Consider the following 24,959-nt stretch of genomic DNA (forward strand, 5'->3'; position numbering starts at 1 on the left):
ACCGTTCAGCCAGGGAGTGGACAGCCCCATAAAACCAAATGGGACTAATGAGGCATAGCAGTCCAGGGACAAGGGCTAGAAGGCAGACGGGGACAGGAAAGCTTATGATAGGGAATCCAAGGTTGAGTAAGGATAGTGTTGATGTGTTGTGAGGTTGTTAACCATCGTCATAGGGCAACATTGGTACTGTTTAATGAGACACTATTTTGTTCTGTAAACCTTCATCTAACATGAGAATAGCAGCACAATTGGTAGAGCGTAGTCGATGTCACTGAACTGTGCATGTAGAAATTTTTTAAATGGTGTATCTTTGGCTATGTATATTTTCACCAAAAAAAATAAAATAAAAAGGTCGAGAAGGGAGAGGGTTGACATGTCGTGGTTGTTAACCAATGTCATAAAACAATACATGTACTACTGTTTCATGAGAAACTATTTGTTCTGTAAACCTTCATCTGAAGTACAATTAAAAAAATACAATGCAAAAAGTGACATCTACTAAATGCTGATTATGTGTCAGAGGCTTTGTTAACTGATGTATGGACCAGTGTTAGGGCAGGCCAGTGGGAGAGGAATGAGTTTTGGATTCAAGGGGTCTGAGATTAGAACCTATGGCATTGTCTTGTTACCAGATGTGAGATGTAACCTGCCTCCTGGCCTAGAAAATGCAGGCAATAGTTCGTTTGGCTGATCCTCCTCTGAGCAGGTCCAGCATTCCTGAGTGGAGCTGGAAGAAGGGGGAGCCACCAAGCAACAGGCTGCTTGTTGCTCTCGTGTTTCAGTCCATGGTTTTCTCCCAGCAGCAGGATTGACTGGTTTGAGGGGCAGGTGAAACAATGTGAACATGTAATTATGTGATGTATTGATTTCACTGAGTTGGCCAGAACCCACTAGAAAACAAAAGGGGTCTGTAAGTCGGAATCGACTCAATGGCAGTAATACTGAGGAGTTTTCAGGCATGCATACTTGAATTTAAAATGTAAACAAATTGTTATTGTTGTTGTTATTAGTTGCTGCTGAGTCAGCTTCAACTCATGGTGACTCATGGTGAATAAAACATTGCCCTGTCCTAAAAAAAAAAAAAAAAAAAAGGATCAAAGGCCTAAACATAAAACCAAAAACTATAAAGACCATAGAAGAAAAAATAGGACCAATGCTGGAGACCCTAATACATGGCATTAACAGGATACAAACCATAGCAAACAACAGACAAACTCCAGAAGATAAGCTAGATAACTGGGATCTTCTAAAAATTAAACACTTACGCTCATCAAAAGATTTCACCAAAAGGGTAAAAAGAGAAGCTACAGACTGGGAAAAATTTTTTGGCTATTACGAATCCAACAAAGGCCTAATCTCTAAAATCTATAGGAAAATCCAACACCTCTACAACAAAAAGATAAATAAACCAATTAAAAAATGGGCAAAGGAAATGAACAGTCACTTCACCAAAGAAGACATTCAAGCGGCTAACAGATACATGAGGAAATGCTCGCTATCACTAGACATCAGAGAAATGCAAATCAAAACCAGTGAGATACCATCTCACCCCAGCATTACTGGCAGGAATCAAAAAAAAGAAAATAACAAATGCTGGAGAGGCTGTGGGGAGATTGGAACTCTTATGCACTGCTGGTGGGAACGCAAAATGGTACAACCATTTTGGAAAACGATATGGTGCTTCCTTAGAAAGCCAGAAATAGAAATACCATATGCTCCAGCAATCCCACTCCTAGGAATATATCCTAGGGAAATAAGAGCCATCACATGAATAGACCCACGTTCATTGCAGCATTGTTCACAATAGCAAAAAGATGGAAACAACCTAGATGTCCATCAACAGATCAATGGATAAACAAACTATGGTACATACACACAATGGAATACTACAAACGATAAAGAACAATGATGAATCTGCGAAACATCTCACAACATGGATGAATCTGGAAGGCGTTATGCTGAGTGAAAAAAGTCAATCACAAAATGGCATATATTGTATGAGAATACTACTATAAAGACTCATGAAAAGGTTTACAGACAAAAAGAAACAATCTTTGATGGTTACAAGGGAGGGGCAGAGTGGGGGTGGAAAAACACTAAATAGACAATAGATAAGTGGTAACTTTGGTGAAGGGCAAGACAGTACACAATACTGGGGAAGCCAGCACAACTTGTTCAAGGAAAGGTCATGGAAGCTCCATGGACACATCCAAACTCCCTGAGGGACTGAATTGCTGGGCTGAGGGCTGTGGGGACCATGGTCTCAGGCAACATCTAGCTCAATTGGCGTAACAGTTTATAAAGAAGAAGTTGTACATTCTACTTTGCTGAGTAGTGTCTGGGGTCTTAAAAGCCTGTGAGCGACCACCTAAGATACTCTACTGGTCTCACCCTTCAGGAGCAAGGGAATATGAAGAAAACTAAAGACACAAAGGAAAGATTAGTCAAAAGGGCTAATAGACCACAACTACCACCGCCTCCACCAGACTGAGTCCAGTACAACTAGATGGTGCCCGGCTACCACCACTAACTGCTCTGACAGGGATCACAATAGAAAGTCCCGGACAGAGCTGGAGAAAAATGTAGAACAAAATTCTAACTCACAAAAAAAGACCAGACTTACCGATCTGACAGAGACTGGAGAAACCCCAAGAGTATGGCCCCCAGACACCCTTTCAGTTCAGTGATGAAGTCACTCCAGAGGTTCACCTTTTAGCCAAAGATTAGACAGGCTCATAGGACAAAACGAGACTAAAGTCGCACACCAGCCCAGGGGCAACGACTAGAAGGCAGGAGAGGACAAGAAAGCTGGTAACAGGGGAACCCAAGGTCAAGAAGGGAGAGTACTGATATCTCATGGGGTTGTTAACCAATGTCATAAAACAATATATGTACTAACTCTTTCATGAGATGCTAGTTTGTTCTGTAAACCTTCATCTAAAGCACAATTTAAAAAAAAGATTGTTAATCGTACTATTCGAATCTTTTTGTCTGCTACATCTTTGATTCTGAAAGAGGTGTATTTATCTTCCATTATGATTGCAGATCAGTCATTTTCATCATTTATTTTCGGTCTTTATACTTTTCAATATTATGTAACTATGGACGTAAAGATTCATAGCTAATAACTTGTCTCTTTAAATCATTATGAAACACTCTTCTTTATCCTTTTTAATGCCTTTTTGTTTTAAATTTTGCTTTATTGTGCCATATAGAATACATAGAAAAGACTATGTAAGATACATGTGAACAATTTGAACAGTAAAAATAAAGCAAAGCAATGTCTATTCACCTTCTTTAAAGTATGAAATAGACTATTTCCGGGAATTCAGAGCCACCTGTGAGCCTCTTGCCAATCCCAATCTCATCCTCTAGAGGTATCCTGATATTGGTGATAATCTTTCCCTTGTTTTCAGTACACTTACTCTGAATATTCTTAATAAATATATTCTTGAATTTTGCCTTTTTGACTTTAGATAAATGAGAACTTATTAAATGTATTCTTCTAGGACTTGCTTTTCTTTGGTCAATATTAGTTGGGAGATTCATTTTCACTCTGTTTAGTCTTTTAATGCTTTTTGCTTTATATTCTCTTTTGTCTAATATTAATATTGCTACATATGCTTTATTTCTGTAAACATTTGCCAGGTAAGCTATTTTCCATTCTTCTACTGTTTTGCTTTAGGTGTATTAGCTGTAAACAGTATATAGCTGGATTTTGAATTTTTCACTCAGTCAGAGCCTTTCTCTTTTCAGAAGAGAAGATAACACATTAACATTTATTTTTTATTTTTTTTATGTTTGAACTTATTTCTACTATGTTATTTCATGTTTTCTAATGACTATGTTTTTGTGTTTTCCCCTTGATGAAGTGTTTCTCTCTCTTTCTCTCGCTCTCCTAATTCTTTGATTTGATTCTACTACAGTGGTCTTGAAGCCTTTTTGTGCACATGGCCCCTAAAATACTTTAGTAAAACTATATACCTCTCAGGGAAGAAAGGCCTGGCAAACTACTTCCAAAAAATTGGCCAACGAAAACCCTATGAATCACAATGGTTCGATTCTGTTGTGTGTGAGGTCGCCATAAGTAGGGGGCTGACTTGATGGCAGCTGACAATAATATACCCCTCATACATTTTAAACTTGACATCTAAAATTTCGCATCATAAACTTAAACAGTTGCAAAGGATGCTATTTCTGATTTAACTGGAAGTATTGACATTAAAAAATAAACGATTACATCACTCTTTTAAATGTGTTCAATGGAATCCAAATACCATAGTTATTTGCTATCCATCACCATACATTGTAAAATATGGGCCAAGGATTTGGCCTAGAATGGCTGGCTGGAAGTACGAGTTGACGTATCCCGGGGCTGAGAAGTCAACCAGCCATAGCTAGTAGATTGGCTATATATATTTATATATGAGAATTTAGCAAATAAGTAAGTACATTGAGGTTAATGGAAGCCTGTTTTCTCATTGTGAGACAACGGAGTTAAAATTATGAAAAGAAGGAATATTAGAATAGACCCTTTGGTGTTAGGTTGGAATTGGAATTATTGGTGTGAACTTACAAGTTTTTAATACATACGGATAGGCCAATAAAGAAATAGATACAGATGTACACACATCTATATCTATCTCTATACCTTTCTATATATTTGACTATATACATATATATACATATACATACACAGACATGTATTTCCTAGTCTCATTCATTGAGAAAACCTAGAAGCAATGACACCCCAGTAGCAATGAGCGCACCTAGTGTCCAGAGCTTTGTTTCTAAGTTCTATTCTCCACTAAAAGAAGCTAGAGCTCCTTGTCAGTTCCAGGGCTGGAGCTAAGAAAGAACCGATGAACCTGGAATATCTTACTGTACCAAAAAATAAGAATGTGCTCAAAGAATTAGGAGGACATGTCAAAACAGACACAGGAGCCAGCTTGAAGGGACTCCCAATGGCCAAGAATGAGATAGCTTGAGAATCAAAATACATATTGTAGTAATAGATTTTAAACCACTGAGTAAAATAGGACTTCATGGCTTAATAATGATGAATGAATAAATAAACAAGAAGGGAGAGTTCTACCTTAGAGTAGAATTCCAAGGAATAAATGTAGAAAGAATGCTGGAATTAGAAAATCACTATATGAAAACAATTATAGTAATAATTGGAGTCCCTGGGTGGCACAAATAGTTAAGTGCTTGGTTACTAGCTGAAATGTTGGCAGTTTGAACTCACCTAGAGGTGCCTTGGAAGACAGGCATGGCTATCTGCTTCCAAAAGGTCACAGCCTTGAAAACCCTATGCAGCACAGTTTTACTCTGACACACATGGGGTCACCATGAGTCAGAATCGACTCAAGAGCAACTAACAATAACAAAATAGCAATAATAATTCAGGCAAGAATCATCAATAGATACCAAAATTGGTAGGTGAAAATCTGATGAGGAACTGGATAGTTACATATCTCAGAATATCCTTCCACAAAATGCTTACTATTAATAAGTACAATACTTACTATTTAACTTTATAAGGGAGACAGATACCACTGAACGACTGGCAAAAGTTGATATTACTAGCTATGGGACAAATTGACATCATATGCCTCCTGATTCAATGCACTGAGGAGAGTATAGCATCACTTCTGTGATATTACTGCCCAAAACACATAAATCATGAGGTAACATCAGACAAACCCAAACTGAGGGACACGCTACAAAGTAATTGACCTGTACTTTTAAAAACTGTCAAGATCAAAAAAGACCGAGGAACTGTTTCAGACTGAAGGACACAATGTTTGTTTGTGGACTCGGCCATTAAAGACATTTTTAGGACAATTAGAGAAATTTGAATGGAGTCTGCGGAGCAGATAGTGATATTGAAGAATGCTAACTTCCTGATTTGGATGGTAGTACTCCAGTTACGAGGGAGAATGTGCCTTGTTTCTAGGAAATATACACTGAAGTATTTAGGGGTGATGGGGCATTGCATCTGCAACTTATTCAGAAATGGCTCAGGAAAACACTGAGAATTTATATATATAATATAACATGCACATATATATAAATACATAGAGAGAGAATAATAAGGCAAACATTGTAAAATGTATTTTGTTAATTGGAGGACTAGGTGAAGAGTATGCAGGCGCTCTATACTATTCTTGCATCTTTTCAGTAAATCTGAAACTATAACAAAATCAATAGTTAAAAAATATACCAACAAGTTCTTTTTTAAGAATCAGATATTTTACATTATTCCCGTTTCTCTCTGAAGTTGTATTTCCATTCTATATCCCCAACAGACGTTTATCCCAATAATATAGTTTTATGCTTGAAAGTCTATTATTGATTACCTAATAGGCTACTCTGCAAAAAAAGTCTATAAATATTTTAAAATTTTCTTCTTACCATAAAAAATTATTCCACATTGAGCTATCACAACATCTAAAATTTTATAAAAATTTATCAGAGCAATACATACATATTCCAAATTTGATAAATAATTATCATACATACAAAGTAAATTGATATTGGAATTGTATCTCTGGATTCATGTATCAATGGATGAATAGCACTTATTGTTAGGCATCAATTTTATTCTTTTTTTTAAAGTAAGTTCCCAGAAACTTGGTTCATATAACCAAGCAGATGGGAAAAGACGAACTTCCGCCCCCTTTTTCAACCCACAGAAACAATGTGTGCTCAGAACGGTCAGAGGTGGGCCAGCCCAGCTTAAATAAATAATTGCTGATGTCCCTCTGCCAGTCCTTTAATACCTTTCAAGTTAGAAGTCAAGTCACACAGTGATCTATCATCAAAAATTATTTTTATTAAACTCTCAGCTGACAATTGAATTTTATCTTCCATCAATTTTATTGAAAGTAAAGAATTAGAACCACTGGAGTTGGAAAGGGATTTGATACTCAGTGATTAGGGTCATTTCCCTTTCTAAATTTCATCTCCAATAGCTAGACAGGTCTATTTGTTTGGTGCTCCAGAGGTTTGTCTACCCCAGGACAACACATTTTTGGAAGACTAGGCATGGGGGTGGGCAGTGGTGGGACAGCGGTAGAATTTGCACCTTCCATGTGGGAGACACAGATTCGATTACTGAACAATGCACCTTCAGCGCAGCCACCGCCATCTGTCAGTGGAGGCTTGCATGTTTCTATGATACTGAACAGGTTCCAGCAAAACCTCCAGATTAAGACAGACTAGGAAGAAAGGCCTGGCAAGCTACTTCTGAAAAAATGAGCCAATGAAAACCCTATGTATCACAATGACAACAGGTATGGGGGAGAGAAGGGTCTCTCCTTTGTAGAGTATTAGAATAGCAACTATGAAAAGAGAGATGGGAAAAAGAATCTGCTTCAGAGGCATGTTCTCAGGCACATGGATTTTGGAAGAGATTTTATCCATGTATCCACATTTGACTTGGAAAGTCATTGTGCACCTCGAGGGATACGGGTACCCCTGTCCTAAAATCATTATTAACACACTTATATATTCTAATAATGTCTAGGGTTAATCATTACGCGTAAAAAAAAAATTGTCATCAAGTCAATTCTGAGTCATGGCGACCTCACATGTGCAAAGCAGAACTACCCTCTGCATACCCCACTTCAAAAAGGCAGGAAATCTAGCATGATTTTATTTCCCTTCCTTTGCTCCTCTTTCCCTGTGCCATCTCCCATGTAGATCAGTGCTGCCCAGTAGAAATATAATGCAAGCCACGTAGGTAATTTTTCACATTCTAGTAAACTTTTTGCGGTCGCGTCGATTCCGACTCATAGTGTCCCTGTAGGACAGAATAGAACTGCCCCATAGAGTTTCCAAGGAGTGGCTGGTAGATTCGAACTGCTGATCTTTTGGTTAGCAGCTGAACACTTAACCACTGGGCCACCAAAAAAAAAAAAAAAAAAACAGAAATAAGTGAAATTAATTTTAATAAGATAGTTTAACCCAACCAACCCAAAACATTCTCATTTTAACTTACAATCAATATGTTGTTGTCGTTGGGTGCTGACACGTTGATTTTCGACTCTAGCAACCCCATGGGACAGAGTAGAACTGCCCTATAGGGTTTTCTAGGCCGTAATCTTCACAGAAGCAGATCAACAGGTCTTTCTTCTGTGGAGCTGCTGGGTGAGTTTGAACTGCCAACCTTTCAGTTAGTAGCTGAGCACTTAACTGTTGTGCCACCAAGGCTCCTTCTTTATAATCAATATAAAAAGTAATAATGATATATTTTGCAGTCTTTTTTTTTTTTTGGTACTATCTTCAAATCCAATATGTATTTCACAGTTGTAGTACATTTCATTTTGAACTGGCCCCATTTCAAGTGCTCAATAGACACTTGTGGCTAGTGGCTACCGTATCAAACACACCAGTTCCTGAATTTGAGTTTCAGATCATTACTGTCTGTTTGTTTTGTACATTGACATTTATTTACACTTAACAATGTTTCACTAGTTTGTTTGCCCATCATTGCTTCTGGTATTTCACAAAGACTAAGAACTTTGTATCTTCTATACTTAATAGCCCTTATCATAGGTACCTAGTAAATGTTTTAAAATATTAATGGCATCTGTTGAAAGAATTATCAGATTCATCTTACAGACAGGATATGAAACCACTCAAGGGTTTGAACTCGGAGTGTTCAAGACTTCATGGACAAGTGATCTGCACTGGGTCAAATTACTGGTTTTTGGTTTTTTTTTTTTTTTAGTATGATTTAAAATGTTGGTCAAAAAATAAAAGCATTGGGCACAAAGCTAGGGGAGTCAATTTTAACATTCCATTTCTTCTCCATCAGCCAAGACCAAAATGCAAGCATTTGACTTTCTCCTCTGTCCCAGGATCTTGTGCCTTCACGCGGTTCCTCATTTATACCCTGCTGGACTAATATGGGCCTTGTGCATTTTCTTTCTTCTTCTTCTCTTTTTTTTTTTTTTTTTTGCCGAAACTCTTTACCTTTTTTTGTTTTTCGTTTCCCTGGGTTTTTTAAACAGTGCCAGAAATTATCTTGGAGTTAATAAATGTGAACTCAATAAATGAAAGGTTGCATGACATAATTGCATGACTTTTCTCCGAGCCTCTTGTAGTTTTTCAAGGTCCTTTAATATAAATATGGACGTCTCAAACAGAAGGCACAAAGGCTTCTCCCAAGAGTCCAAGAAGCCAGGAGTGAGCCCCCTGACATCTGGAGGTATGTTAGGAACCAGGCAGCTCAAGATGGATGAGAGTTAAAAGGGAGGCTGGTTTGTTTGTCCTGCAGGAACTCCCACTCCCTTTTCCAGCCCACAGAAGCAGTGTGTGCTCAGGACAGCCTGAGCTGGGCCAGCCCAGCTTAAATAAATAGTTGCTGATTTCTCTCTGCCAACATCCAGGAAGAAAATACATGTTAGGACACTCATTGCCTGGTCCTGGGAATAACAGAAACTCTGTCCCTTCAAAGGGTCTGGATATCAAGAAACTCAATTGCTTTAGTTCCTTCTTCCCATCCTGTTCCCACCCTACTAAAATACAACTGAAGAGCTAATCTTACTTAATAAACAAACCAACCAGAAAACCATGGATTCTGACTCACAGTGACCCTATAGGACAGAGAAGAAGTGCCCCATAGGGTTTCCAAGGCTGTAATCCTTATGGAAGCAGACTGCCACATCGTTCTCCCATGGAGGGGCTGGTGGGTTTGAATCGCCAACCTTTCGGTTACAGGCCAAGCTCTTAATCGCTTTGCCACCAGGGCTCCTTCACCTAACTTGATTAATAACACCAGAGAGTTATCTAGAACGCTGCTGTCTTAACATCTCACCTTTTACATATCTTCCAACTATCATCTATGGAGTCTTACTACTGTGCGTCCCTAGTGCCTAGAACAAAGAAGGGAGCAATAACTCCCTGCTAAACAAAGTATTGCTCTGTGTAATTCTAGGGAACTTAACATTTCGCAAGTTGCTTCAAGAAAGTGAACATGCATATTTGGCATGTTTTCCAGGGTTTCTCCATTTTTAATATTCTTGTGTCTAAATTGCTGTCTTGCTGCGTCTTCACTGCCCCTCTTTCACAAGCACGGACCTCTCATTGAGCGGTAACTGTCAGGCACGAGCCTCGAATCTCCCGGCCAGCCGGCAACAGGACTGAGGGTAACCCCTCTTCCCCGTTTTCACACGTGGATTTTGCTTAAAATACTCTCATAGCAGGAAGTTTAGAAATGCAAAGAAAAATTAAATTACATGGATTCCCATTACCCGGATAGAATAACACCTATTCTTATTAAACCCTCACTATGTGCTGAACTGGTGGCGCAGTGGGTAACAGCTACAACTGCTAACCAAAAGATCGGCGTTCAAATCCAGCAAGCGCTCCTTGGAAACCCTCTGGGGCAGTTCTGCCCTGTCCTACGGGCTCGCTATGAGTCGAGATCGGCTCGACGGAAACGGGTATGTGCTAAACTTGGAGCCCTGGTGGTGCAGTGGCTAAAGAGCTACGGCTGCTAACCAAAACGTTGACAGTTTGAATCCACGAGCCGCTTCTTGGAAACCCTGTGGCGCAGCTCTACTCTGTCCTATAGGGTTGCTAAGAGTGGGAATCACTCCACCACAAGGGGCTTGGTTTTTTGGTTTATGTGCTAAACTTAGTTTTAAAACGCGCGATCTCGTTTACTAAGGACTCTTATTTCGAGGAATTTCTTTCCAGGCTTCTTTCTAACCCAAGACGCGATTCAAGCTCTCTCTCGAGTTTCCGCTGCACTCGGGCCTCAAGTGGCGCAAGAAATAAAACTGTGTCAGGCTAAAGTAAAAATCTTTTAGCCTCGGTAAAAATTCGTCAGTCTTTTTGGGATTTCACCGTTATTGCGGGTAAAAATGCGTCAGCCTAGGGGGAAGATCGTTTGTTAAGGAAACTCGGGCTCGTCCTGGCCCTTCCCGCGCGAGCCTGGGGTCACCCCGGCCGCCCCCGGCCGGCCTGTGGCTCCCCCCAAGCCTCTGGACCCCGGCCCCCTGTAATGGTCCCACCGGTAACCCCCGCTGCAGATGCCCCTGACCCCCGGCGGGGGACAGCAGGGGCCACAAGGGCCGCCCCGGCCCCGCCCCCGCCCGGCCCCCCGAACCAATGGGCTCCAAGCTCTGCCGCGCGTCACGCGAAGCTGGCCAATCGCGGAGGGCCACGACCGTAGAAAGCCTGGGCGCGGCGAGGGCGGCCCAGTGGGCGGTGGCAGCGCGCACTCGCGTAGACCGTCTCTGACCATGGTGGTGGTGGCAGGCGTACCGAGCCCGGCCACCGGGGCCCCTAAGATGCTGCTTCTTTCCAGCAAGCCCTCCCCCGCCGCCGCCGTTGGAGCCCCAGCCGACCGGGCCCTGTCGCTCATGGTTCCGGGCCAGCGAGGGGCCAGCCCGGAGGTGGCGGATGGGGGGCCGCCCCAGGCGCGCAAGCGACAGCGCCTCACGCACCTGAGCCCCGAGGAGAAGGCGCTGCGTAGGTGGGTGGCAGCGGTGCGGGGCCGCGGTCGGCGCGGGGACCCAGAGGACGCGGGACCCGGAGCTTGGGCCGCCTCCGAGGCTAGGGCAGGGGGCTGGGTTCTGACCGGCTGCCGCGTTAGGGCTCCCGCGGCCTGGCACGTCCAGTGCCAGCGTGGCGCGGGGCGGGGCGGGGCGGGGCAGGGCAGGAATCCTGGCCTGGCCAGATCCGCGGTGCGGGGTGGAGGCCAGGGCTGCTCAGGCTGTTTTTCTTTCCGTTCTGCTTGGAGATGACCAGAGCAGAGGATGCGGGCACCTGGGTTCTAGGCGCTCTTGGTGTGTGACCGCAGATCGGTCGCTCAGCCTCTCTGAAGTTGGGCTTTTTGACCGTAACATGGAGTCGACGAGCCTCTTCTTGGTTTACCTGTTTTTGTGGAGGGGCGCAGAACTGAAATGACAGAACTTTAAGGCATTTTGACCAGCCAAACTCAGCGTCCTTAAAATGGCACCTACTTCCTATAGTGGTTGGGGACATTGAGTGAGCCATGTATATAATATGCCTAATACTTGTTGGCTGCCAGAGTCGATTTTCAACTTATAGCGACCCCATGTGACAGAGTATAAGGCTGTAAACTTTATGAGGGCAGATCGCCAGGTCTTTCTCCCGCCGTGCTGCTGGATGGGTTAGAACCTTTCGGTTAGCAGCCGCGGGCTTGACCATTGCCCAACCAAGGCTCCCTACCTAGTCCTTAGACCTCGGTAAATGTTAGGGGCTTTTCTAACTATTGTAGCTGCCGTTTGTGGTTTATTAAGGTCTCCTTGAGCAGATCCGAGTCCAGCCATCAGGGGGTCTCACCTAGGATCTCAGCACTGGGGTGAAAAGCATCAGCCCCTCCCTTATCCAAGTGGGATTTGGAAAGGGAGGAGGTTATGTCTGAGCCCAATTGCAGCCTTACTAGATTTAATCAGTCCAGGTTGGATGCTGTTTAGGAAAATTGGAGTTAGGAAGCAGCAGGAGAAAGGGAGAGGGAGGAGGAAAGTTTCTTATGATGCAAGACGAATAGCCCTTGTGTCCAGCCCCTGTGCCGAGGCCGGGATGAGACAAGTGGATGACTCAGTATGGGGAGAACGCAGCACATCTTCCAGCCAGATTCACAGAAGGCTGTATTTTTTGTTTTGTTTTGTTGAGGGAGGAGCCTGAAGTGTATTTTACCAGTAGTCTGATTTAAACCCTAAATTAAAATGAAAGCACCAGCTGACCGAATTTTCAAATAAAGTTATAAATAAGGTTTGAGGTGACTCAGTGTGGTGTGCTTCTTCTGTTCTCAGGAAACTGAAAAACAGAGTAGCAGCTCAGACTGCCAGAGACCGAAAGAAAGCGCGAATGAGTGAGCTGGAACAACAAGTGGTAGATTTGGAAGAAGAGGTAAAAATTATTTAAGGTCAAACTTTTATCTTGTATCCATTGTAAATAAATCTTTCCTTGGGGAATGTTCTGGTATTTGCTGCCTAACCCACGCTGTTTCAACCTCTTGAGAATACAGCTGAGCGTGGGTTGACTCTATGGCAATGGGTTTGGTTTTTGGTTTGTGTATGTGTGTGTAATTACAAGTTAAATTATTAAATACTTAAATTAGGGTAGATAGGTAATTGTTGAAGTTGTAAAACTTGAAGAGAACAAGGTGATTTATGACAGAATCCCTGGCATTTGATGCTGGATCTTTCTCAAAAGTTGTGAATTCAAGAATGTTTAGCGAGTTAGCTCTAAAAAATTAGGGGCAGATAGGAAATCCTTGCTTAAACCTGAGACCCTTCCTGGCTTGGCCAAAGTTCGCTAAACATTCCCTTCCCCTTCTAGGGCCTACCGTTATCTAATCTTCAGTTGTTGTCAATTACACCTCCCGAATACATAAGAAATACTTTTTTTAACTTAAAAAAATATACTGTGGTAAATATAACATTTGCAATCTTAACCATTTTTAAACATAAAATTCAGTGACATTAATTACATTCATCATGTTGCACAACCATCTTCACTATCTACTTCCAAAAGTTATTCATCCACCTAAACAGAAACTCAGTACCCCTTAAGCAATAACCTCCCAGTCATACTGCTTTTGAAGTTTAATTACTAGATGGTTTTGTAAGAGTCTTTCAGGAGCAGTTTTTTGTTTGGTTTTGGGTTTTTTCCATATTTTAATTTATTCTTCACTACTACTATGTCTATTACTACCTGCCAGTTCAAGACAGGATTTTTTTTAACATCAAAAATTAGCTCATTTCCTCTTAAACCACAAATCACGCTTTACTGAGGTTGTCATTGGAAGCTGGAGGCATTGTGTTATTTTTGATCCCTGTGAAATGGCACTTCTTAAATAGCTTATTTTTCATAATTATGACCTGCCCTTTTAGTACCTACCATAAACAACTACATTAGCATAGTTTTCCAAAAGTTCAAGGAGAAGGAACGAGAACCATTTGTAGTGACACTGTTATCAGGTGACTTCTTAAGTGAAAAAATTAGATGCTTTAATAGTCTCTTATGAACTTTCTTCCAGAACCAAAAACTTTTGTTAGAAAATCAGCTTTTGAGAGAGAAAACTCATGGCCTTATAGTTGAGAACCAGGAGTTAAGACAGCGCTTGGGGATGGATGCCTTGGTTACTGGAGAGGAGGTGGAGACCAAGGTAACTCATCTCCTTTATTTTGTACCTTCTGTGAGAACTAGTTCTGAGCGACATGACTCTGTGAATATGTTTACATTTTAGAGCGCTAATTACATTTCCATGCAGGCAAGGTGTCCTTTTCTAATGACACTTACTCATTTTTCAAGTGTGTAATGAACAGTAATAAGTCCTAAGAATTAAGTTACATGGCTCTCTAAGAACAAGTACTAACAAATATGGATAACAAGATGAACCATGCAGACACTGAGAACCAGAATAAGAGACAGTCAGATCAGACTTTGAGTGCCACTAGAACTGTAGTAGTTGATAAATATGAATGAGTAGGGAAAGGATTCATTGTGATAAGACGGGTCTCTGATGAGCATGATGTATGTATGGGCTTTAGTTTTATAGATGATGGCAAATTTGATGACAACTCTTGAGTGACTGTCTAAGGTTGACAATAGGGCAGTTCTACTCTGTGAAGGTAGTGTTCAGGAAGAACATAAAACAACTAAACGATTCTAAGCTGAAATTTGCTATAGAACTTTATTAAGAATATTATTTAAGAGTATCAGTCTGGTCTTGAATAATTTGTATTATTTAAGAATTTTGCATCTTTGCATTGGATAGAAAACTGTTTTGCTGCAAAGAAAGCCACAATGGAAAGTTAGTCTTACTTGCATTTTCTAAGCCTTTCTTGAGGAGGAATTAAGAAAATGAAAACAAAGGTAAAGGCAAGAATTGTAAGCTCTAAAGAAGTGGTGACGAATCGTTTCCTAGCTTTCTTGAAAACTGAGAGTCATAGCTGCCTAGCTAGCATTTCCTTAGGGACTCGGGCTGTTTGAGCTGCTTATTCATTTTGGTCTTTTCTCCCAGGGGAATGGAGCGAGGCCGGTGGCCGGGTCTGCTGAGTCCGCAGCACTCAGACTACGTGCACCTCTGCAGCAGGTGCAGGCCCAGATGTCACCCCTCCAGAACATCTCCCCATGGATTCTGACAGTGTTGACTCTTCAGACACTGAGGTAGGGATCATTCTGATTTAGTAAGGAGCTGTATAACTAGTTAAAGCCACTTGTTTGAGGCCAGACATCCCTAACCAGACAGGTGAGGGCAGGGGAAGATAGTTTTGGTGGGGTTAAAGGTAACATCAACTACCTTCCTATTTCCAGGTGATTTAGGACATGGAGTGAGGCATGGATGGATAAATGGGCCTGGTGGGTCCTGAGGTCATCCTATAGCATAGTGATTAACTTACATTAGGAAACCTAGTACTGAGTATTCTAGGTAGATTCTCAAGTGCATTCTGATAATTGGACTCAATTTAATTTTTGCTTCTTACAGTCTGATATCCTTTTGGGCCTTCTGGATAACATGGACCCAGTCATGTTCTTCAGCTGTCTTTCCCCAGAGTCTACCAGCCTGGAGGAGCTCCCAGAAGGCCACCCAGAAGGACCCAGTTCCTTACCAGCCTCCCCTTCTCCATCACTGGGGACGTCACCAGCCAAGCTGGAAGCCATTAATGAACTAATTCGTTTTGACCACGTATATACCAAGCCCCTAGTCTTAGAGATACCCTCTGAGACAGAGAGCCAAGCTAATGTGGTAGTGAAAATCGAGGAAGCACCTCTCAGCCCCTCAGAGAAGGATCACCCTGAATTTACCATCTCAGTGAAAGAAGAACTTGTAGAAGATGACTTCATTCCAGAGCTGGGTATCTCAAATCTGTTTTCGTCCAGCCACTGCCTGAAGCCATCTTCTTGCCTGGTGGATGCTTATAGTGACTGTGGATATGAGGGCTCCCCTTCCCCCTTCAGTGACATGTCCTCTCCACTTGGTGTAGACCATTCTTGGGAGGACACTTTTGCCAGTGAACTCTTTCCCCAGCTAATTAGTGTCTAAATAATGATCCAATACTGTTGCCCTTTCCCTTGCGTTTTAACATCACTGCCTGGAGGATAACAGAGAAGCCCGTCTGTACTCAAAAAGCTAAAGGAGAGGGGGTACAGTCCTAGAGAATTCCTCTAAAGTATCTGTCTATTCAAACCTCATAGATCACCCCGAGTATTGATTTTTGACATCCAGCAGTCCAAGGTACTCAAATATAATAATTCAGAACTAGAGTTTTTGAGCTTGCACCTTCATCTTAAGGGCAGTAGTTTGCCCCAAAACACTTAACAAGATGAACCATGCAGACATTAAGGAGACAGTAAGGGTCACCGGACAAGTGTCTTAAAGTAGACATGGAATTTATGAACGGCCCTTCATCATTTCTCTTTCCCCTCCTCAGCATACCAGGCTTGCCTCCAGTTTTAGTTCCTTTTAGTTTGCTTCTGGAGAGAACACCTACCTGAGGGGGTGACTTTTCCCTCAGGTACAGTCCAAGTAAAGATCAAGAATCTTCTGTGAAATTCTAGAAATTTACTATGTGAATGCTTGATGGAATCTTTCCCTGCTACTGTAGATTTTGGAAGGTGCTTTCTCCATTTATTTCAAACTACCTGTGCAATTAAAAAGTGCAATGCAGTGTCTTTGTTCTTTTCTTTCTTGGGCCATACATAAGTCTGTGTTCTCTCTAGAAGTTTCACTTCTTTGCTATGGTAATAATTTGTTCCATTTTAGTGAGCATGCCACTATTAAAAGTGAATGAAGGCTGTTCCCCCTACATTACTGCCTGCTTCAATTCCTGGCTGTGATAAGTGGTAACAGTCTACTCTTTAAGCAGCTACTGTATTTCTGTGACAGTCTCTTCACCCGAAAAACACAGAATGACCAATAAATCACAGCAAGTGACAAAGCTAAGATGCAAACCTGAGTCTGCCTGATCTAGAGGTGGAACCCTTAACCACTGCTGATTTGCTATACCATAAATGTTAGAGAATGATATGCCATTGAATACCAAGATTATGTAGGTATTAAAAGCATTTTCTAGATTCAGACCCTCTGGGTTCAACTCTACCACTGGCTAGCCAGGTAACCCTGAGCACATAACATCACTTATTTCCTCATCTGTAAAGGAGACTGATAGTCAATATCTCTGAAGGTTGCTGAGGCATTATCCCAAGTACTCAAAAGTTAGCTGTTAACTACCTAATCTACTTTGGAAGGGATTTAATCTCTTAGTCACTAAAACAGACTTTAACCTCCTCATCCTTTATGGTGATCTTTTCATTGGGAATCCTTTTACAAGAGAGTACTTTCCTCATTTATAGAATTTCACCTGTACCAGCAGATGAAATCATTCTGTCAATTTAGCATTGAAATGGCATTTTTTTCCATTTATTAAGACTACCTCAGGGGAAGTCAATGTGAATTAATACATGAAAAGCAGCAGGATGCAAAGAACCCCAAGCAGCAAGGCAAACCAGTCGATAGCTTCAGGCAAGTACAAGGGAATGTGTGTGGTATGGTGACGAGGAGCCAGTGTCCACAAGCAGGCCTGAAGGCAGGAAAGACTCTTAAGTCCCAGTTGCTGAAGCCAGAGCCCACTCCTAGTGCTCGTGTAGGTGCTGAGTTTCTGTATTGTAAATGTAAGGACTGCCTTCAGCTGTCCCCATGACTGAGAACCTTTTCTCACCTGATTTTCTGTAACTGAAAATTTAAGAGCTCAGAATCTATTTGGGGTTTGTTAAAAAAAAAAAAACCAGACCCACTGTGGTCAAGTCACTGGTTCAAACCCACCAGCTGCTCCAGGAAAGATGTGGCAGTCTGCTTCTGTAAAGATTTACAGCCCTGGAAACCCTATGGGGCAGTTCTACTCTACCCTATAGGGTCGCTGTGAGTCAGAATCGATTTGATGGCAGTGGGTTTGGTTTCTGGGTTATAAAAGCACAAACATCTGGGGACTGAGGCTCAAGTTATATTCAATGACATCACGTGAAAGAGGCAGCTGTACTAACAGAAATAACACACAGGACATACATAGTCAGTGTAGATGATTGAGGTTTTCATTTCCTGTACAGATGGGTAAAAATTAAGCACTGTGCTTAGCCCTGAGAAAACACCTGGTATTCAAGGACATTTTCATGTTGAAACAACAAATTGAATAGTTAGAACTAAAAATCAAGACCTTTTCCCCAAAAGCAAACCAAGATTTCCATTAAGTGTATATTATATTCCACAACTGAGATAAAAGATTGAGGTGACAATATGCCCGCACACTATTTCCCTGGGCCTTGCAACACCGATTTATGTCTGCCTCCTTGCTTTTCTACTAGATGTGCTACTGCAGCAGGGACAAAGTAGGGATAGACCTGAGGGCAGAAGGTAACACTGCCTCCTCCAGGAATATTTTAAGGTATCAATCAAGTTGTAGTCTTCTAAAAATTGAACCTTTATCTTGTGACTTCTAAGGTTCATTAAGGGACAGAAGAGTAGCTTGTTTACCCACCAATCAGTTGTTCACATTATTGTCTTGTTGGAGCTGTAGTCTAAACACTGTATTCTAACCACACCTAGTTTACCTCTAAAATGCCACTGTGTTCCAAAGAACCAGGGAATTAATGGGGCTAGAAGATTTGAACCACACTGATATACACTATGCCTGAACAACACTTTATTGGTGAATTTTCAATGAAATTTGAATGACCAACCCTTAGGTATTTCCACAAAGACTTTGTAAAACCAATGGGTCAAACGGAAAGAACACTGAAACTGGTGAGTTGGATTATAATACTCAATGTCACTCTCTAGTTAGCCTTTAATTTCCAAATGTGTAAAAAAAAAAAAAAAAAAAAAAAAAAAACACAAGGTTAACCTTTAGTTGTGATTTTCAAATTCTGGTTAAAAACACAACAGTATTCTGTAACTGCAACCCAAACTTAACTCCCCCTGCTCAACAAATCAGGGATCCACATTTATCAAAAACATGGTTATAAATACGCAGGCAATACTGCCACCCAGTGACCTGTCAACTCTTAAGAAAGGAAGTATCATGAAACAACATCATATAACTTCCCTATTCCTCATTTTAAAGGTTCCAAGGCCCACTCTGTGAACTCTATATGCCGTTTCCAACTCCACACTCGACCATTTTTGAGGATGCAGTCACCACTGCCATCTGAATACTGACAAATCAACAGCAGTGACTTGCTCTGAGTGGAAAGCATCCTGTGGGTTTTAGAATGGCAAAACAGTCTGTTTTGGAAATAGCAAATTTACAAAATTTACCTTTAACCTAACATAATCATCCCCTCTGAATAAATTTAAATAAGTCCATCACTGATACGAATGCTGCTTTAACTACAATTTAAAGAAAGCAAAGAGGTATCTGATATCATTTACTCAAGTATAGGAACACAAATATCTCAAAAAGTCCAAAACACTTAAGTTTTATTGAAAACAATAAAATACAGAAACACCAAATTCTTAGTTTAAATTAAAACTGACAGCATCTTCCAGAACTCTCCTATTACCGCACCATTCTTGTCACTATTAAAAAACCAAGTTCCAGATCCAAAATAACAAATAAACTTGCTGGTAAAAACTCTTCTCATGGTTCTGGCCCCTATCCTAGGAATTTTTCTAAATTTTACATTTGTATCTTTTTAAGAACGAATAGCAGTTTTTTTTTATTTAATTAATATTTGTGAGAACCAGTCTTTCTCATATTAAACACACACACACCCTACTCAAACTTAGAGAAAATATACATTTGTTCATTAAAGCTCACCTGCTTTAGATAATTTTTTTCTCTTCATACATTAGCATAGTAAGCCAATGTTTGATCCATGCTGCAAAAGTTGTATAAAATGAAAGAGACCTGGGAAGAAAATCTGAGGGCAAAAGCAAAACCCCTATGCTACGAAAGAAAAACAAAGCAAAGGTATTGGGACTGTGGAGACAGCTCAGAGGACTAAGCACCACAAGATGAAGAAAACAATCTTTGTACAAACATGTGCCAGAAAAATGTCAAAAAGGCGCATTAAACATCAATTCTCCTGCAGAAATAAATATTTTATCAGATAACTTGACTCCTGAAACAAGTTCTGTTTGGATGGTAATTAACAGAATCTTAAGTCTCTCCTACCAATAGTGTCAGAGCCTTGTTACTGGCCCTTCTTTCCTCTTTTCCATCAATCGTACAGACCTTTGATCAGGCCTGCCCAACAATTCCTATAGAAGACAATCACAGTTATGTTTTGGGCCCTTCTTTGGAAAGCTTTCTTCTCACCTTCCACCCTAGCACTGGGATGAACTCCCAGCTATGGACAGTTGCTTCATGTTTTTGAGTTATACTAGAATAAAGTTCTTAGCATGAAGACTTCTGTAAGGCTACACACTTTACAAGTTGGTCCCATTAAACAACCACAAGGGCAGGAGTTTTTCAAACGGCATGAATCAAACACGTGCACATTTCAACAGAATACAGTTTACATTCATCTCTAAGTCTGAGATTAAGAAACTATTAGCTGGTTTCCAACTGGTGTTTCAATACTGGTTTGAAATTCATGTAATTTTACTGTGTAGACATTAAACATTTTGTTTAAATATTAAACATTAAATCTTTTCCTGACTATCCAGACAGAAATAGAGAAAGCAGGAACAACAGGCCAAGAGAAGAAACAAGTCCAACTGACAGACTTGTGACTGACTCCTATGCCATCTGTAACAAGGGAAGGGATTTCAGCATGGGTTTCAAAGATGTCTGGGAGCTGGTTTCTAAAAATTCACCTCTACTTGGCATAAACCATTTTTTTCTACACAAGGTATCTGATTCCTACAAAGCAAGAAGAAACCCAGAAAATAAAATAAAACAAAAAGAACTGCAGTGGTCTCCTGTTGTGTGATGTAAGGGTCAGTATTATACTCATTTAAGTCATAATAGATATTTGGTAGCAGTAAAGAAATTGTCATTTTACTTTGCACTGAGTCCACACAGAAGAGCTCTTCCTGAGAAATGAAAAACTTCAATCCTAGTTATCCCCAAAGGACACCCTGAGCCTGCTGTAGGTATTCAAGAAGTGAAGGTTCCCTGGTAGCAGGAAGCTATTCTCTACTAACTTTTAGCCTTACTGTACAACAGTTTAAGCACCAGGCAAATTGGCTATTTCAGTAAATCTCAATGTCACTTACCCATACGTTCTCAGTTAATTATTCATTCACTGTTTTCTAAATTAAGGTAAAACAAACAAACTCAATTTGCTAAAACAGGTACAACTTTTTTCTTTTACTCCAGAAAATATCCATTTCTCTGACAAGAATTTCCTTAAGATTAACTAAGGGATGCTTCTCCCATAGCCAGTTTGCACATGGGTTACCTCACAATCTTAACTAACATTCAAAGTTAATTAAGTTGTAAACATTCCTGAATAACCAGGCTTATCAATTATGCAGGGGAAACCAAGGAGCAACAGTAGCACAAGGCAAATAAGCTTTGAGGAAAAACCTTTTCTTTGTGTTTTCATTGCATTTTCAGAGGCGAAGAGGTGAGCCACAACGTTACTGGCTATTTAATCAATACAGCTATATTGAACTGACAACTAATATACAAGTTTTAGGGTCCCCATTCAATTTCTTAACAATAGGCTTAAGTTACTGCTTTCTTCCCTCCTCCTCACCAATTACATATAATCACCACTGTAAACAAAGCTGTGCACAGACTAAGCTATGAATCAACTGTTAGTTGTAGTAGGTGTATCCTTTCTTAATGCAACTTTTTCATCCCAAGGAGAATACTCTCCAAGTGTCTGAATGGTTTAGACAATGTAATAGGTGATTTAAGTCACCCTTACTCATACAGCTTCTATACTTGCCTGTGTAGAGGCTGTGACATTTCTTTAATAAGCCCCTTAGGAAATGGCTTTTCCCTTGAGAAAAGCTTCCTTGGCAAAAAGTTGAATTCAATAAACAGCTACCCAAAATGAAGAGTCCCACCCCAAATCACAGGTGGAGATATTATTACACCCGTTTCATAAAACCTTCAAGTCCCTATACTATGCAAGTAGGCTCATGGCTGAACACAGGAACCTTCTAAAATTTGACAACTTTAGCGTAGAAAATGGTTTCTAAAGTTCCATCTCTTCTTCTGTGCAAGCAGCTGTCTCCAAACTATTGTAAAGAGGCACCCCTGTTTGCCGTGGTTCCAAAAACAGTTCAGTTCTCTGAGGGAAGGCAGTGCCAGCAGCTGCATGCTTAGTTTGGCTCTCTCCTGTGTAGTTCTTAACATTAGTTGACGGCTTTGGCTTATCAGAAAGGAGTTCAGGGAGAGGTTTCCAGAGCACAAGCTCCATGGAAGGACGGCTCCTAAGACATAAATACAGTTTTTTATAAAAAAAACTAGGTCATGGAAATAAGAGATATGTGCTGAACAACTAATGCCTGCTATTTAATACCTCAGGGGTAAGAACTGCTGGTGTCAAAATAGGAGATTTATGACAATTCAAACTGATCTTTAGAAAGGCCACTCAAATATATAAAATATCAGTTCTGCATGCAATCTATAACTAAACCAACTGGCTTTCCTGATGCTTTGATTAGAAGTAATATAAACATCCAACGTGTAAAATAAAGGCCCTAGATTTATTTTAGCATTACAAATTTAAAAAAAAAAATGTGGACAATATTAGCAGATGTGACCTGCTATCTTGGTCAGGCTGCTACCTTGTATTAAACCATTATAAATGAAAGAAACACTGGACAAACACAGTATTTTAGTTTCAGTTGCTTTTTGCTTGATGTAACTATTAAGTACAATGCTTTTCAGTTAAGCCAAAATGATTATGTCCCCTCCCTGGCAGTGATGATTTTGGTTACCCAAAGGCAAGTAAGTCAAAATAAAACACAAACAGGGACTAACACTCCCAAACGCTAGCTTCTGGAAAACTACCAAGACCACAAAATGCTATGTATTAGGCTGCAGGGCAATGTGGCCTGCTTACTCTTTGCTAAACTATTTACCCACCCTCAGGACTAGGTAGTTAATCATACACTCAAGCTAGGACACTAATGCAAAATGTCTGTGATCTAACATCAAGTAGCAGCTGAACCTCCAAGCATAATCACTTCCATTGTGCCCAAAGGCAATAATGCTTCATCTGTCTGGCATCACTGGGACTCGTATTCTAAGATACTTCTTCAGCTCTCTGAAACTTACCCTCATTGAGCACCAAGTCTATATAAAGTATTTTCTAGGCTTAAATGCCTAAAAAAGGAGCCCTGGTGGCACAATGGTTAAGTGGTCCGATGCTGACTGAAAAGTTGGCGGTTCAAACCCACCCAACAGCTCCATGGGAGAAGTTCTACTCTGTCACATAGGGTCGCTATGAGAATTGACTCAATGGCACCTAACCACAAATGCCTAAATGGAATTTTATAACTTGCATATTATTTCACACACAGAGGATAATGAAAACATGGGATCTTTAGGCTCAAGAGCTACCAGGATTACAGAGCTAGTCGTCTTTTCTTATCCTAACGGGCCCCAGGTTGCTCTGCTTTTTCGGCTCCTAGGTTTGCTTCTAGTTTCCTCTCTTATCTTCTCACACTGTCAACTGTCATTACTTGCTACCGTGAGTTCGTTTCTTCTGCTCTAACTTGCTGTTTCTGTTTCTACTCTGCTGATCTAGACCAGCTAACCAGGCTCATTACATCTAAATTAATAGCAAAGATGTTGTTCTTAGGTGCCATCACGGTTCCAACTCACAGCAACCCTATGTAAAACAGAACGAAACACTGCCCAGTCCTGCACCATCCTCACAACTGTTGTTATGCCTGAGTCCACTGTTGCAGCCACTGTGTCAATCCACCTTATTGAGGCTCTTCTTTTTTGCTGACCCTCTAAATTTACCAAGCATTATGTCCTTCTGCAGGGACTGGTCCCTCCTGATAACATGCCCAAAGTACTTAAGACGAAGTGTGGCTTATAAGGAGCATTCTGGCTCTACTGCTTTCAAGACAGATTTGTTTGTTCTTCTGGCAGTGCATAGTATATTCAATATTCTTCACCAACACCATAATTCAAAGGCATCAATTCTTCTTCGGTCTTCCTTATTCGTTCTCCAGCTTTCATACGCATATGAGGTAACTGAAAATACTATGGTTTGGGTCAGGCGTGCCTTAGTCCTCAAAGTGCTATCTTTGCTTTTTAACACTTTTAAAGAGGTCTTTTGCAGCAAATTTGCCCAACGCAATACGGCATTTAATTTACTAACTGCTGCTTCTGTGGACGTTGACTGTGGATCCAAGTAAAATGAAATCCTCGACGACTTCAATTATTTTCTCTATTTATCATAATGCTTACTGGTCCAGTTGTGAGGGTTTTTGTTATCGTTATGATGAGGTGTAATCCATACTGAAGGCTGTCGTCTTTGACCTTCATCAGTGCTTCAAATCCTCTTCACTTTCATCAAGCAAAGTTGTGTCATCTGCATATATTTTTTTAATGTTGTAGTTTAAGTGTAAATTTACATTTCAATTTAGTCTCTCATACAAAAATTTACACATACATTGTTATGTGACCATAATTGCTCTCCCTATACTGTGACAGCACATTCCTCCTTTCCACCCGACTTCCCATGTCCATTCAACCACCTCTTAATCCTCTATGCCTCCCCATCTTACATCTGAACAGAAGCTGCCTGTTTAGTCTCCTTTCTCTACATAAGCTAAGAGGCACACTCCTCACGAGTATCACTTTCTGTCCCACGGTCCAGTCCAATCCCTGTCTGAAGAGTTGGCCGCAGAAATTATTTTAGCTCTGGGCTGATGAGAGAATCCAGGGGCCATGCTCTCCAGTCTCAGTCAGACCATTAAGTCTGGTCTTCTTACTAGAATTTGAGTTCTGCACCCCACCTTTCTCCTGCTCCATCAGGGACTCTCTGTTGTG

General features: G+C 40.8%; 2 protein-coding genes across 4 annotated transcripts in view; one reads left to right on the top strand and one right to left on the bottom strand.

Annotated features, from left to right (window-relative positions):
* Positions 1 to 11,220: 11,220 nt before the first annotated feature.
* Positions 11,221 to 17,786, top strand: XBP1 (X-box binding protein 1). The gene is given in 6 exon segments (XM_012558850.2): positions 11,221 to 11,491; positions 12,798 to 12,894; positions 14,027 to 14,155; positions 15,014 to 15,049; positions 15,052 to 15,159; positions 15,479 to 17,786. Coding segments are annotated over 6 exon segments (1,161 nt in total). The 5' UTR covers positions 11,221 to 11,258; the 3' UTR covers positions 16,037 to 17,786.
* Positions 17,787 to 18,842: 1,056 nt separating this feature from the next.
* The window catches only part of CCDC117 (coiled-coil domain containing 117), a 19,350-nt gene continuing 13,233 nt past the window's right edge, over positions 18,843 to 24,959 (bottom strand). For all 3 annotated transcript variants that reach the window (XM_023741778.1, XM_023741779.1, XM_023741777.1), the window contains exon 5: positions 18,843 to 22,378. In XM_023741778.1, coding sequence (XP_023597546.1) covers positions 22,141 to 22,378 — 238 coding nt within the window. In that variant the 3' untranslated portion in view covers positions 18,843 to 22,140. The remainder of the gene's footprint in view (positions 22,379 to 24,959) is intronic.

This window comes from Trichechus manatus, unplaced genomic scaffold (genome assembly GCF_000243295.1).
Source record: "Trichechus manatus latirostris isolate Lorelei unplaced genomic scaffold, TriManLat1.0 scaffold00190, whole genome shotgun sequence".
Classification (NCBI taxonomy): Eukaryota; Metazoa; Chordata; class Mammalia; order Sirenia; family Trichechidae; genus Trichechus; species Trichechus manatus.